Source organism: Staurois parvus, unplaced genomic scaffold (assembly GCF_062004578.1).
Source record: "Staurois parvus isolate SC_StPar_1 unplaced genomic scaffold, SC_StPar_1.0 ptg000187l, whole genome shotgun sequence".
In the NCBI taxonomy this organism is placed as follows: domain Eukaryota; kingdom Metazoa; phylum Chordata; class Amphibia; order Anura; family Ranidae; genus Staurois; species Staurois parvus.
In genome coordinates, this window is record NW_028317983.1 from 5,821,600 (window position 1) to 5,835,997 (window position 14,398).

A 14,398-nucleotide genomic window follows, 5' to 3' on the forward strand; every position below is an offset into this window, starting at 1 on the left:
ACAGGGTGATCATATCCCCCCCTTATGTATTATACATGGTGATCATATCCCCCCTTATGTATTATACATGGAGATCATATCCCCCCTTATGTATTATACATGGAGATCATATCCCCCCTTATGTATTATACATGGAGATCATATCCCCCTTATGTATTATACATGGAGATCATATCCCCCCTTATGTATTATACATGGAGATCATATCCCCCCTTATGTATTATACATGGAGATCATATCCCCCCTTATGTATTATACATGGAGATCATATCCCCCCTTAATCTCCTCTTTTCAAGATAATAAATTCAGTTCCTGTAATCTTTCCTCATAGCTGAGCTCCCCCATGCCTCTTATCAGTTTGGTTGCCCTTCTCTGTACTTTCTCCAGTTCCCCAATGTTCTTTTTGTGAATTGGTGCTCAAAACTGAACTGCATATTCCAGATGAGGTCTTACTAATGATTTGTATCGGGGGAAATGATATCTCTCTCTCTGGAGTCTATACCTCTTTTAATACGAGAGAGGATTTTGCTCGCTTTAGAACCCGCAGCTTGGCATTGCATGCCATTATTACGCTTGTGATCTACCAGAACTCCCTCATCCTTCTCCACCATTGATTCCCCCAATTGTACCCCCCCCCCAGTATGTATGATGCATGCATATTCTTAGCCCCCAAGTGCAGAACCTTACATTTATCAATATTAAACCTCATTTGCCACATAGTTGCCCAATTACACAGAGCATTGAGGTCGGCTTGTAAGTTGGAGACATCCTGTAAGGACGTTATTCCACGGCACAGCTTGGTGTCATCTGCAAAGACTGAAATGGGATTTATAATCTCAGACCCTATATTGTTTATAAATATATTAAAAAGTAAGGGTCCCAACACTGAACCCTGGGGTACACCGCCACCCCTCTGGCCAAGTATACCACGTCCACCTCCACCTCTCTGTCCCAGTATACCACGTCCACCTCCACCTCTCTGTCCAAGTATACCACGTCCACCTCCACCTCTCTGTCCAAGTATACCACGTCCACCGCCACCCCTCTGTCCAAGTATACCACGTCCACCGCCACCCCTCTGTCCAAGTATACCACGTCCACCGCCACCCCTCTGTCCAAGTATACCACGTCCACCGCCACCCCTCTGTCCAAGTATACCACGTCCACCGCCACCCCTCTGTCCAAGGTTTTGCTCACCTCCTTATAAAAAGAAATCGGATTTGTTTGACAACTTCTGTCTTTCATGAATCCATGCTGTCTGTTGCTTAAAATATTTTTTTCCAGCAAGAACTCATCTATGTGGTCTTTTATTAAACTCTCCAGTATCTTCCCAACTATAGAAGTTAAACTAACAGGTCTATAATTACTTGGTAAAGATTTTGACCCCTTTTTAAATATTGGCACCACATTGGCCTTACGTCATTCCAGTGTACTATGCCAGTCATTAAAGAGTACCTAAAAATTAGAAACAATGGCTTTGAAATGACAGAGCTCAATTCTTTGAGGACCCGTGGGTGTATGCCATCCAGTTCATGTGCTTTATTCACCTTTATTCTGTCTAAATATTTCTGGATCATATCAGTTGTGAGCCAATGTGGATCATCTGGGGCTGTGTCAATACCATGCCCATCATGGACAAGAACTCCCCCATGATCCTTTGTATACACAGAGCTGAAGAAGGTATTTAATAAATTTGCCTTCTCTTGGTCCCCAATCACCCACTCTAGATTATTTTGTAAAGGTCCTACATGCTCAGACTGGACCTTTTTACTATTAATATATTTGAAGAATTGTTTGGGGGTTGTCCTGCTATCTTTTGCAATCTGTCGTTCATTTTCAGTTTTTGGGGCCTTTATTTCCTTTTTGCCTATTCTGGTATATTCTTTGTAATGTTTAAACGATGATTGGGTTCCTTCATTTTTATATTTATCAAAAGCTCTTTTGGGAAATTAGCTCTCGTAAAATTGAGCTTTTTTATTTTTCCCCATATGTGCTTGTTTACAGCCAACAATAAATGAAATCATGTTATGGTCACTGCTACCCAGATGTTCTTTTATATGGACATTCGTAATAAGCTCTGCATGGTTTGAGATTACCAGGTCCAGCAGAGCATCATTCCTAGTTGGGGCCTCTATGAACTGTACCATAACATTGTCCTGTAGTTGGTTTATAAATGTTTGCCCTTTAACTGTTCCTGCAGTACCATCACTCCAGTCAATTTCCGGGTAGTTAAAATCCCCCATTATTATCACTATCCCAGCCCTTTCGATCTGTGCAAGGAGCTGAGTCTCCACCTCCTCATTAACACTGGGAGGCTTATAACAAACTCCAATGATTACCTTTGTAGTACGCACCCCCATGTGCAGTTCCACCCATAATGCTTCAGCCTCATCACACTCTCCCTCAACTAGGTCCTCTTTCACACTCGCTCTGAGATCACTTCTCACATAGAGACAGACACCACCACCTTTCCTTTTTTCCCTGTCTCTCCGAAAGAGAACATAGCCTGGAATATTAATGGCCCAGTCATGTGAAGGATGAAGCCAAGATTCAGCAATACCAATGATAGTGTGAGTGCACCCTAAAAATATATGGGGATAATAAAAAATGAAAAGAATAGTATGGGTTTGGGGAAAAAAAAACAAACATTTCTATACATCTAGGTGGATGCCAATCCAGCATCCGTCCCCGCAAGAACTGAGTGATTACATGACTGCTGATCACTCAGTTCTTGATTTTCAGTGTGCAGAGAGCAGTGACTGTCAGTCCCTGACTCTTCTCTGTCCTTCCAGCTCTCACTGGCGCATCAGGCTGTGGAGGGGACGGGAACAGATTGCTCAGGTTTTCAGCAGTGAGATAAGAGGGTGAGCCAACTGCCGGTCCAGGCATCTGGGTGGATCCCGTCATAAAAGTCGGGATATATCCAGAGTCTGGACCGGCTAAGTGAGGTCAGCTGACTTTAGCCTGCTGTCACCTGAATCTGGGTCATGGAAGTGCAGAACTGAGAGCACTGATGTGATCCAGAAGAGCTTTGGCCTTACTTTTCCTTAACTATTACTGTTTGAAGTATTAGAGACTTTTGATTAGAGTTACTATGTGTGTAAACCAATGATATTTCAGAACTGTTGAATTCATGTTCTTCACACCCACCCCATTAATTCTTAGTTAATCCATCGACTGGTCTATGATATTCAGAAAAAAATTCCACAGCTGGGCCAGTGTTATAAAAAAAAAGCGTTTCATCATTCACATTTTATAATTCCGTAGTCCAAGCACAACCAGGACCTCTGGTCGTATCTTCTCATGCTGTCCCTTTTACTGAAAGCTTGGGTTCCTAGAGTTTGATGACCTGTCAGTGCTGGGCAGGTCTACCTAAGACCGGTTACTAATTTCAGGTTGATACTTGCTGTTGCACCCCAACCCTTTACACCTCAGTGGTGCCACTCCGCCCTTCATAGTCTCTGTAATCCTACAGAAGGTGTGGTTGAAACCAATCTTTGGTATAAAATTGAGCTGGATTCATTAAGGTGTTATTAAAAGAGGTGTAAGATCTAAGAGAGAGCTGGAAACCATATCTGTCATGGGTCCAGATTTTACTTTTTAATTCTCCTACACATGAAAGATCATCTCAATGTAAATAGTATTACTTTCTGTATATGTGTTAATGTATTAAAAATCTTTATTAGTCTCTAATTTAGAGTCATACATGTGCATGGATCTTATCGTACTGCAGATCTACCAGACAAGATCTGTCTGGCTGACAAGAATATTATGTTATGTGCGGCAGGGACTACTGCTACTCTGAAAAGCAATCCAGTGCTTTTCAGATGTGTTTGACAGGCGGTGAGGAGGCGATATGTGACCTCCTCACTGTGATTATTGCATGCAATTGCAGCATGTTTTCATAGAACTGCATTAGTCACGTTTGGCCAAAAGCAACAAGCTGTTTAGGTTTTTTATGAAGCACAGCATCATGGCTATGGCATGTGTACAGCCCTGAGTGGCTATATGTTACCGTTCAGGCGAGCAGATGGGGGGTACTAAGACCGCGACTCAGTTTGCCTAGTTTTACCGCCCCCAACTTCATGTGTGAATGGGTCCTAAAACACCCATATTGCTCATATTACCAGGAAACGTGTCCTCTGAGTTGCCTAGCCATTAGATTACCATTAGCCATTACATTGGAAAGCTCAAAAGTGGCAGTTTTGGTTCTGTTTCTTGTTTGTTTTTTTTTTACTTATGGACCCTGAGTTATTTTATTTCTCAAAACAAAAACATGATTTGGTAATGCTGTTCATTCAAATGAAGTTTGAATTTAAAGTATGTTTAAAGTCAAACCCTTTTTAGTGTAAATAGAGTAGGGAATGGTTAAAGTTGGCCAGAAATGGCTAAAATGTCATGCAATTCCATGTCTATCAGCTGAAATTTAAGCTCTGGGTGGCCTTGTTGGTACCACCAGAGTCAACAATAATCGAAGGAGCCAGGTGGAAAACTGTCAGCCGAAAGTGATTGCATCCAATCTGATGCAGTCACTGTTTATGTATTTAAGCACCTGAGGGTGCCCGTTCACATCAGAACCAATTGTGATCTGTAGTCGGTGTCAACGTTAAGTTAAGGCCCCGATAAATGTTTTCCCATGTAGTGGGGCTTTGCCCTCACTGCACAGGTTTCCTGCTCATTTTTGTCTGGGGGCAGGAGAACAGATTTACTTATCTAATTCTCTGATCCTCCCTGCACAAGACCGGTTCCTGCAGCTCCTGCCTCCCCACGTGGTCTAGCAGTCTTGACTATTCCCGAGATTATCAAACCCATAGACCTGCTTTGGGTGTGAGGACGTCAGGAACAACCCACCATTGGATCGTGGGGGAGAGCAGTTTGTTGGTGGAGTGGAGGATCAGGCGATTATAAGCTTTCTCGATGCCCCTGGACAAAACAAGCAGTTAACCCTTGCAGTACGGGCACAGCCCTACTACATGGGAAAACTTTTTTTTTGCCCAGAGTTGGGTTTTAACAACACCCCAGACGGAGGTTGGAAATCACACAGAACGCACTCCTGTGTGATTCTGGGAGAGTGAACCTGTCCTCAAATGCAATAGTCACTAGTGTCGATTCTGCCATCCATGCTCTTTAAGATCCACCAGGTTTTATGTTGTGTTGTCTGTGTCCTATCGGAGAAATTTCCCTTCACTTCCTGTGCCAGAGACACTACAGGATACAAGATGAAATCTCTTCAAAGTGGTTGCCCATAAACTAGTAGTTTTCAAATGAATGGTCGTTCGAACAATCGTAGGAAAATCATCATCAGTACACTCAATGACATGACGAATGTTGTTCAAAAATACTTTAAAAAAAGTTTGCTTTTATCATTCCATTTTGGAGTGAATGGAGCAAAAACCACATTCACTGCTAGTAATTAGCTTGAAAAAAAAAAATCCTTCTTGTTTCTTCAAATGTTCTCATCACTGTGGTTGTCAACGTTGATTTGACCCCAATAACCATTAGAATTGTTTTTACCTGATCTCCAGGATCAATAGAAAATCTCAGCTCCACATACTCTGCAGAGAGGACCGCTGCTTTCTGTGTGTAAGCAACAATGCGGGCAGCACAGTGGCTAAGTGGTTAGCACTTCCGCCTGGCAGTACTAGGATCGTTGGTTTGAATCCCAATCACGGCGCCACCTGCCTGGAGTTTGCATGTTCTCCCTGTGCCTGCGTGGGTTTCCTCCGGGTACTCCCGGTTTCCTCCAAAGACATGCTGGTAGGTGAAATGGTATGAACAAGCCCTTGTCATTACAAATCATTTTGAGCTCCAGTCCAGTGACTTTGCCTGGGCTGAGATGATGTCATCAGTCTTCTGCAAGCAGGGGGAAACATATCCTAGCACTTCCACCTGGCAGTACTAGGGTCACTGGTTGGAATCCCAACCACGGTACCACTTGCCTGGAGTTTGCATGTTCTCCTTGTGTCTGGGTGGGTTTCCTACCGGTACTCCGCTTTCCTCCCACACTCCAAAGACATGCTGGTAGGTTAATTGGCTCCTGTCTAAATTGGCCCTAGTATGTGTATGTATGAATGTGAGTTAGGGACCTTAGATTGTACGCCCCTTGAGGGTTAGGGACTGATGTGAATGTACAATATATATGTAAAGCGCTGTGTAAATTGATGGCAATATATAAGTACCTGTAATAAATAAATAGTCTCACTGCAGCAGTCCGCCACTCTTCTTCACCCCGCCTGATTCACAGCAAGAGCTCTCCAATCAGCGGAGGACATGAGCTTTCTGATTGGAGCGTTCTAAGCTGTGACTCTGCAGAAGAGGTCCGGGACATTTGTGTTGGGCTGCTGTAGAGAGACCTCTGCTCAATTAAAAACAATTACACAAGACACACATAAACTTTTGTTTTTCACTTTTCACTGTACTCTCAATATATCTGGACTTTTTTCTTTTTTAACAAAGTACAATTGACTTTTAAATGAACCCCAATAAAACCATTCTACAATGTTTTCTCTTTATACCTGCAGGGTAAAGCAATAGGCGTGGCCATCGGCTGCCTTTTAGGAATGTTCCCCTTGTTCTTCTTCTCCGCGGAGGATGAGGAGAAAACCGAGAAGAAGAAGAAATGACCTTTTGTATTCCTGTAATACTGTACTTGAGTAGAGTCTGCAGCCGCCACATCTACCGCACTCGGAGAGGAAAAAAAATACTACGATTTGTACCCGGGAACAAAACTCCACGCAGCATGACCCCATTCTCCTTCATGTACTCCTATCTGAGTTTTCTACAGCGCACAACTCGGCAGACTCAATATACGTCTTCTGTTTCTCTGAAGGTTTCCTAGCACTGGGAAGAAGTCGGAACTTACCTTGCATCGGGTCCTCTTGTTTCTGGACCCTTCTAGAAACCGGAGTGAAGTTTCGCCACTTTGTGACACCAATGTGGGCAAGGGGGGGTGGGACTTCCAACCTTTCAGCTGCCAAGGGACTACAACTCCCAGTATGTTATATTGTGGCATGCTAATTCTTGTAGTTCCTTATAACTGGAGGGTTTTAGATTCCCCAGGCCTGTGCTCATTTACTTTTTATACAATGCAAAATTATGTATTAAAACCAAGCAAAAATAATCATAATAAATCGGTTCAGCCAAAACTAAACCTAGTTTTGGGCAGATCCTTGTGGGCTGAACCACTCCACTAGCTTTTGTCTCTTGGGGGCTCTGGCAGCAGGATTGGAGTTCCCAGCTCCTCCCAATCTATGCAGCCAATACAAGGGATCTCAAAACCCCTTTCCTAGGATTTATTCTTCCCTCTTTAGTAAGGACAGTGCTGCTGGGGTAGTGAGACTTCCAGGAGTTTAGAAGCTGTGTCAGGACGGTCCTGCCACTGGAGCCCCTAATTGATAACAAAACTAGCGGCCAATTCAGCCAATGAGAGCTGCCTTTTAGAGGTGATTTCAGTTATGGGTGGACATTTGGTAAAACTACCCAGGAGATTTTTAAGTGCCAGAGATTGACATTTCGCTCAGTTTCCCTCTTTGCATCCGATTAATATCAGGGTGCTGCAGGTCAAGCAGTTAATACGATGCTGCGAAATGCAATTACGAATGCAATTAAAATCTCTTGCGTAGTTTAGACCTCAGCCTTTAATTTTCCTATTGCTTCCATTATTCTATAGAATATCAGTGGCTTCCTTTTAATAAGACTCAACATTTTTTCTCTTTGCATGTTTTAAATGTTCTTACACTCTGGCTCCAGCATGACTTAAAGGAGAATGCCAACAAAAAGTCACAACTTGGTTTTGGGTGGAGGGTGTTTTGTACCCCGCTCAATGGTCTCATAACACTAAAATTTCTTTGTTCGTTTTCTACCTTTGATACATAGAAATTGTAAATATGTTCCAAAATGATTGTCAATGAAGCTGAGGAGCCATACACCAGCTATCAGCCTAATCATCCTGTATGAAAAATCAGCTTCAGTGTATCTCCTCCCAAGCCACACCCTCTGACATGTTTCACCCTTTCACAGCTCATGGAGAAATGCGTTAGAGGGTAATGGCTTTGGAGCAGACTCGCTGAAGCTGATTTCTTATACATGATGACTGGGCTAAATGTATTTGGCTCCTCATCTTCATTGACTGTTTCAGTAGGCTAAGGGAAGCCCTATTGGAAGCCGGCACCCAACAGTAATGGAATGCCTGATTCCACCTATATCTAAAATGTCTATTTTTGGGAAACATCCCCTTGCTGACAATTATTGACAGTAGTTTTTAGACAATCCTATCATTCTTGACATTTTGCTCAATTTCCTTTGTTGCATCCAGTTAATGTCACGGTGCTGCAGGTCAATATTACCCACCACCCAAAACCAAATGATTGGCTATGTTTGTAAATCCCCTTTAAGCGGGACTCTATCTGCTTTGCAATGTTATTATGTTCATGCCTTAGTTTTTGGAGAAAAACTACAAAGTTTTACTGTTTTTCTAGTGTAAAATATTTACCTTTTTTTTTGGGGGGGGGGATAAAATAAAAAGAAAATGTATTTATTTCCATTTCCATGTTAAAAAAATGACAAATGTTTGCTTTTATGACAGCACAAGTTTAGGTAGGTGTTTAATATGAAGGTATAGTAATTGCACATAGGTATCTGGTAGATAATTTTATATTGTGAAAGGAAGTGTTTAAATGGATTTTGGAAATCATTTTTGGTGTGTTATAGCAAGTAAAAGTTATGTCACAGCCCATTTAGAAGTTTACTCATGTAAACCGCACCCCTACCTGAAAGAGGCATGATTTGGCTAATGCAAGAACTGGAATATTCAGTCTTAAAGAGGAAATCAATTGTGGAAACTGTGCCTATAAAAGCCAGGGAGGCAGCATTGCCTGTGGTTCCTCTGCAGCTGATCTTTCCCCATTACTAACTCACCATGCCCTGTTCTGCACTGTCTTTGTGTAGAAGTAGCCATCTTGGTAGAGGCAGGGCTTTCCTTCCTCAAGTCACAGACTCCAGCAAGGAGAACCGTGAGCAGCATAGTAGTGACATCACAAAATCTCACTCCAAATCTTCAAAGACAAGCAGTCCTAAACAGCAGTGCCTGAGATCTTGTGCTGCAAATATACAGCTATGAGGCTGTAGGTAGAGGAGTGCCTAACCACACACACATACCAGTAGGGGCACTGCTATTTTTCAGAAGGAATTCCACACCAAAATTACATTTTTAGGGCTACTGCTTAGGCACAATTGACATCTCTAAAGTTTCCATATAACATAGCAAATCTTCACTTTTTCCCACTTTAAGGCCCTTTCACACAGGGCAGATTCTGCTTTGCTCAGTGGGGGATCTGTCAGTTTATTCCCTGTTGAGCATAGCGGGTGAATGATAGGTCTTTGTCCACTCGGCTCTATGGGCAGCCGGGTGTAAATGGACTGGCTGTCCATTTATACCTGACTGCCCTCCGATCCGATCTGCCAAAACAGAGTGGAACAGATCCACTTCCATTTTTTTAACAGATTGAATGGGGGAGGTAGGTGGGTGTAAACACAAGTCCATTTACACCCACCACTCCATGGAGGTGAATGGAGGTTCCGATCAGATCCACCTGAAAAACTGTCAGGCAGACCCGATTGAACTGATCATTGAAAGGGGACTAAGACAACTGCGGACTTATTAAAGTTTTGTATTCAACTATTTGTGTAGGCTTAATTATTCAGCTAAAGCCTGACACTTTGGCTTCAGTCTCATGGGTCATCCATCACCTGAAATTTGTTGGTCGTCAAACTTCCGGGCTCACATGCTCCCTCCCAACTCTTAAGCGCGCATAAGCATATCAAAATAACAGAATCTCAGAGTTGAGTATGATTTTTTTTTTTTTTTTTTTCTTACAATTATGCACACTCAACAGCAGGGATGAATGGATTGATTTAGGCCAAAGTATTTCCATCAAAATTGACCTCTTATTTTTGAAATGTTGAGCTGCTTGGTAATATTATGTTGAGAAAAAAATCTATCCATCTCCCAAACTAATCACCTATACTCAACGAGCAAAGCACAGAATTTTTTTTTTTTTTTTTGTGGTCGCAATGACCTCCTAAAACACTCACTGATTAATTTGATATCCGTACTCTTCTAACACACCGAACACTAATTATAACCCACTAAATGTAATTATACATGAAGCCGAGTGGGATGGCCCTTAACGGGTTTGGGGGGCATCCCACGGCTCTCAAAGCAACTTACGAAGGTTTTCTTAAAGGTAGATTTTTTTTTTTTCAAGCAAATGTCATCTAAGCAGTGAAAATCACAGTTGGTCATTTCACAGCCAATCAGTTTTCCTGAAGTCACTCTGTTATCCCTACTCAGGAGCTGAAGGGCAGTGTGGGGGGAAATCAGACAGTTGACAAGGCAATTATTGTCAGCCTTCAGGTTACACATGTCCTCTGACACTCAAGCTGAAATATCAGGCTCAGGCAAAGTGAGAAGATCTAACTAAGAGGAAATATATGTTTTCTTAACGAAGAGTGTTCACTCTTAATAATTTAAGATGGAGTATTCCGTTTCTTGCCAAGCCCAATTGTGAATGGTTTTCTTTAAACAAAAACTACAAAAAAAAAAAAATCAGAGAGGGGATAAAAAGTCTAAAGCCAAGATGCTATGTACGATGCTATGTGCATCCGGTAAAGCTTCCTGATTGTTGCTCTGTCACAAATCACACTTCGGTAGCTGTACACCCCAGTCTAACTACATGTTTTGTTGATATTTTTTTTTTATTATTTAATCTTTTTTGATATGTTAACACAGCCTCTACAGGGAACAAAAGTAAAGTGAACCGATATATTGCATGGGCTGGACAAAGTAAAAGGCATGCTGTACTTCAGGGACAATAAGGTGCCTGATGTTGGCTGCCCTGTACTCCCCTTACCATTGCCTATTATGGGAGCACCCTAAAAATACTTATATTTAGTACTTGCCCAGAATCTCCGTTGTGACCTCTGCCACAGCTGGTGACAGCCTGGGATGATGATATTGCATAGGAACAAACAGGGCCATTATAAGAAATGGGTGGATCCAGGTGAAATATCTCACACTTCTTAGAACTTCTAGGAGACTTCCCAAGAATCCAGGGTTCTCTGTATGTTGCTTGTTATGCAAGTCCCATTGCCGTTCACTGTAATTGACATATATCACTACATAGGTGGAGCTTGACAAGAAGGGTCTTGATTACAGTAATAGGGAGCAGGATATATACAGGGCATACAAAGCTAAATACCTGGATCTTTGGAACTGTTGAGGTGTCCATTGGTGGGTCCAGAGAAGCTTCTTGGAGGAGAAAAAAAGATCTAGGTTCCATGGAGGAATTTATTGTTCTTTAGCTGGCTATGCAAAGATTATATTATAATAGCTGCCAGCGAAAACTGACACTTGGAGAAGGGTCATCAAGAAGTGTTCATTGCTTGTATAAGTAGCTGATAGGCCACGGTGGGTTTTGTTGTAGCCACATTTTGATCTAAACTGTTCTTGGGTTCTGTATTACCATTAGAGAAGTCTGTTTTACATTCAACCTTAAAGAAATCCCATGAGCATGATAAAGCATTAAAACCACCCAAGTGTTCAGAACCCCTAACCTGTGCACTGAATCCAGACTGTTTAAGCCTCAACTTTTCTGACTTAGACCTAAGCCCTGCCCATCAATAATACAATATCACAACCCCATTTATAGAAAGGATAGCTCTTGGACAACCATCCACCATCTGAATGTACTCATCCAATCATAGCGGAAGGGATCACATTAGAGTAGTTTAAGATTGCCTTATATAGAAATATAGCCCACCATAGACTGAACATCTGACTGGTAAAACTGACGTCTTCCCAGAGTCTCACCATCTTATCAGTGTGACTGTACAGTATATGCTTTGGAGGACTTCTTATTCTCTATGATCTACAGCCTCAATACAGCAAAGTTTTGTGTGTTCAGCAATTCTGTGTTGTTAGTTGGGGAATGTTTTTCTTTTGTTAAACTGACTCCTTTCTTGTTTTTATTAAATGTATATATGAACAGTTGTCCTGAGAAAATATAACAAATTTACCTTGTACTTGCACTGTGTTTATCTTTGTGTTTCATTCAAACGGAACCTAAAACCATAGCTTATGTATTTACTACAAGGGCTGTCCTGAACGTGCTAGAAGGGCTGTCCTGAACGTGCTAGAAGGGCTGTCCTGAACGTGCTAGAAGGGCTGTCCTGAACGTGCTAAAAGGGCTGTCCTGAACGTGCTAAAAGGGCTGTCCTGAACGTGCTAAAAGGGCTGTCCTGAACGTGCTAAAAGGGCTGTCCTGAACGTGCTAAAAGGGCTGTCCTGAACGTGCTAGAAGGGCTGTCCTGAACGTGCTAAATGGGCTGTCCTGAACGTGCTAGATGGGCTGTCCTGAACGTGCTAGATGGGCTGTCCTGAACGTGCTAGAAGGGCTGTCCTGAACGTGCTAGAAGGGCTGTCCTGAACGTGCTAGAAGGGCTGTCCTGAACGTGCTAGAAGGGCTGTCCTGAACGTGCTAAATGGGCTGTCCTGAACGTGCTAAATGGGCTGTCCTGAACGTGCTAAATGGGCTGTCCTGAACGTGCTAGAAGGGCTGTCCTGAACGTGCTAGAAGGGCTGTCCTGAACGTGCTAGAAGGGCTGTCCTGAACGTGCTAGAAGGGCTGTCCTGAACGTGCTAGAAGGGCTGTACCTTTTTTTTTTTTTATTAATTTACATAGGTTGTTCTGATTTCTCATTCTTTTTCCCAGCAGGTAAATAATGGATTCCAAGCAGAAGCAATATGCTGTCATTGAGACAAAGGATGGATCCAGGCTGATCGACACCCACAGAAGGCTACAGAATTTTTACAGAGATTATTATTATTATATAATAATAATACAATAGTATTTATATAGCGCTAAAAGGTTTGCTCAGCGCTGTACATTATAGTGGGGAACAGTACATGAGACAATACAGTAACAAAACAATACACGAGGGGTTCGAGGGCCCTGCTCTTTCCAGCTTACAATCTAGGAGGGAGGGGATAGTGGTACAGGAGGAAGTGGCTGTGGGGTAGGAGGAGATCGGCTGTTAGTGAGGGCGGGGTAGGCTTCCCTGAAGAGATGGGTTTTCAGGGAGCGCCTAAAGGTGAGGAGGGTAGGTGACAGTCTGATGTATTGGAGTAGTGAGTTCCAGAGGATGGGGGAAGTCCTGGAGAAGTCCTGCAGTCGGGCGTGGGAGGTGGAGACCAGGGAGCTAGAAAGTAGGAGGTCTTGTGAGGAGCGAAGAGTACGTGTTGGGTGGTATTTGGGTATCAGGTCGGTGATGTAGTTTGGGGCAGCGTTATGAATGGCTTTGTATGTCTATGTTAGTAGTTTAAATTTAATGCGTTGGGCAATTGGGAGCCAGTGGAGGGAATGACAGAGGGGGGTGGCAGAAGTGGAGCGGTTGGTAAGGTGGATGAGTCTGGCCGCTGAGTTCAGGATAGACTGAAGCAGAGATGATAACATTAAAAGAAACAATGTACACAGATGAATGAAGAAGTTTAACCACTTCAGTACCGGACACTTTTACCCCCTTCCTGCTCAGGCCAATTTTCAGATTCAGTGCTGTCACACTTTGAGTGGCAATTACGCAGTCATGCAGCACTACCCAAATGAAATGTTTTATTATTTTTTTAAGACCGCTAGATAAAAGATTTTTTTATTTTTTAAATACTGTCACCAGAGCAGTACAGTGTCACCATAGGGACACTGTACTAATCTGGGAAGATGAACAGATTTTTTTTTTTACATTATAATTGCTTATTACAGTGAAGGTCATAATATAAGCAATCATTTTTACACAGCGAGTGGCATCCTTTAATGTGTCATTGTGTACTTTTGTGATGTGATTGGCCTCAGCTACCACATAGTACAGGTCCTCTGTGAATGGCCCTGTATCATGTGATCACTGTGACCAATCACAGACATCACAATGGCTGAACAATTATTATTATTATTATACAGTATTTATAAAGCGCCAATGGTTTGCTCAGCACTGTACATTACAAAGGGGGACAGAACATGTGACAGAACAATACCAATACAATGCAAAACATGAGGGGATCGAGGGCCCTGCTCTTTCGAGCTTACAATCTAGGAGGGAGGGGATAGTGGTACAGGAGGAGATAGCTGTGGGGGATGGAGTGGTAGGAAGAGTGAACAATGAATGAAAGCCATTGTTTACAACTGACATGTTATCAATGTGATTAGTCACAGCGATCACATGGTGCCTAGGACAACTCCCGATTGAGCTGGAGGGCGTCATGATGTCCACCTGAGATAACAAAGCACTTGTCCATTGGTATTATTACAATAGGGAGGGTGAGAAGTGGTTAACTGGTGTCATCTCCGGA

The 14,398-nt window shown here is 42.6% G+C and overlaps 1 protein-coding gene across 2 annotated transcripts in view; it reads left to right on the forward strand.

The window, feature by feature from the left end:
* Positions 1–12,087, forward strand: part of TMEM65 (transmembrane protein 65) — a 207,346-nt gene extending 195,259 nt beyond the window's left edge. For both annotated transcript variants that reach the window (XM_089677522.1, XM_089677523.1), the window contains one exon: positions 6,522–12,087. In XM_089677522.1, the coding sequence (XP_089533648.1) occupies positions 6,522–6,623 (102 nt within the window). In that variant the 3' untranslated portion in view covers positions 6,624–12,087. The remainder of the gene's footprint in view (positions 1–6,521) is intronic.
* Positions 12,088–14,398: the final 2,311 nt, after the last annotated feature.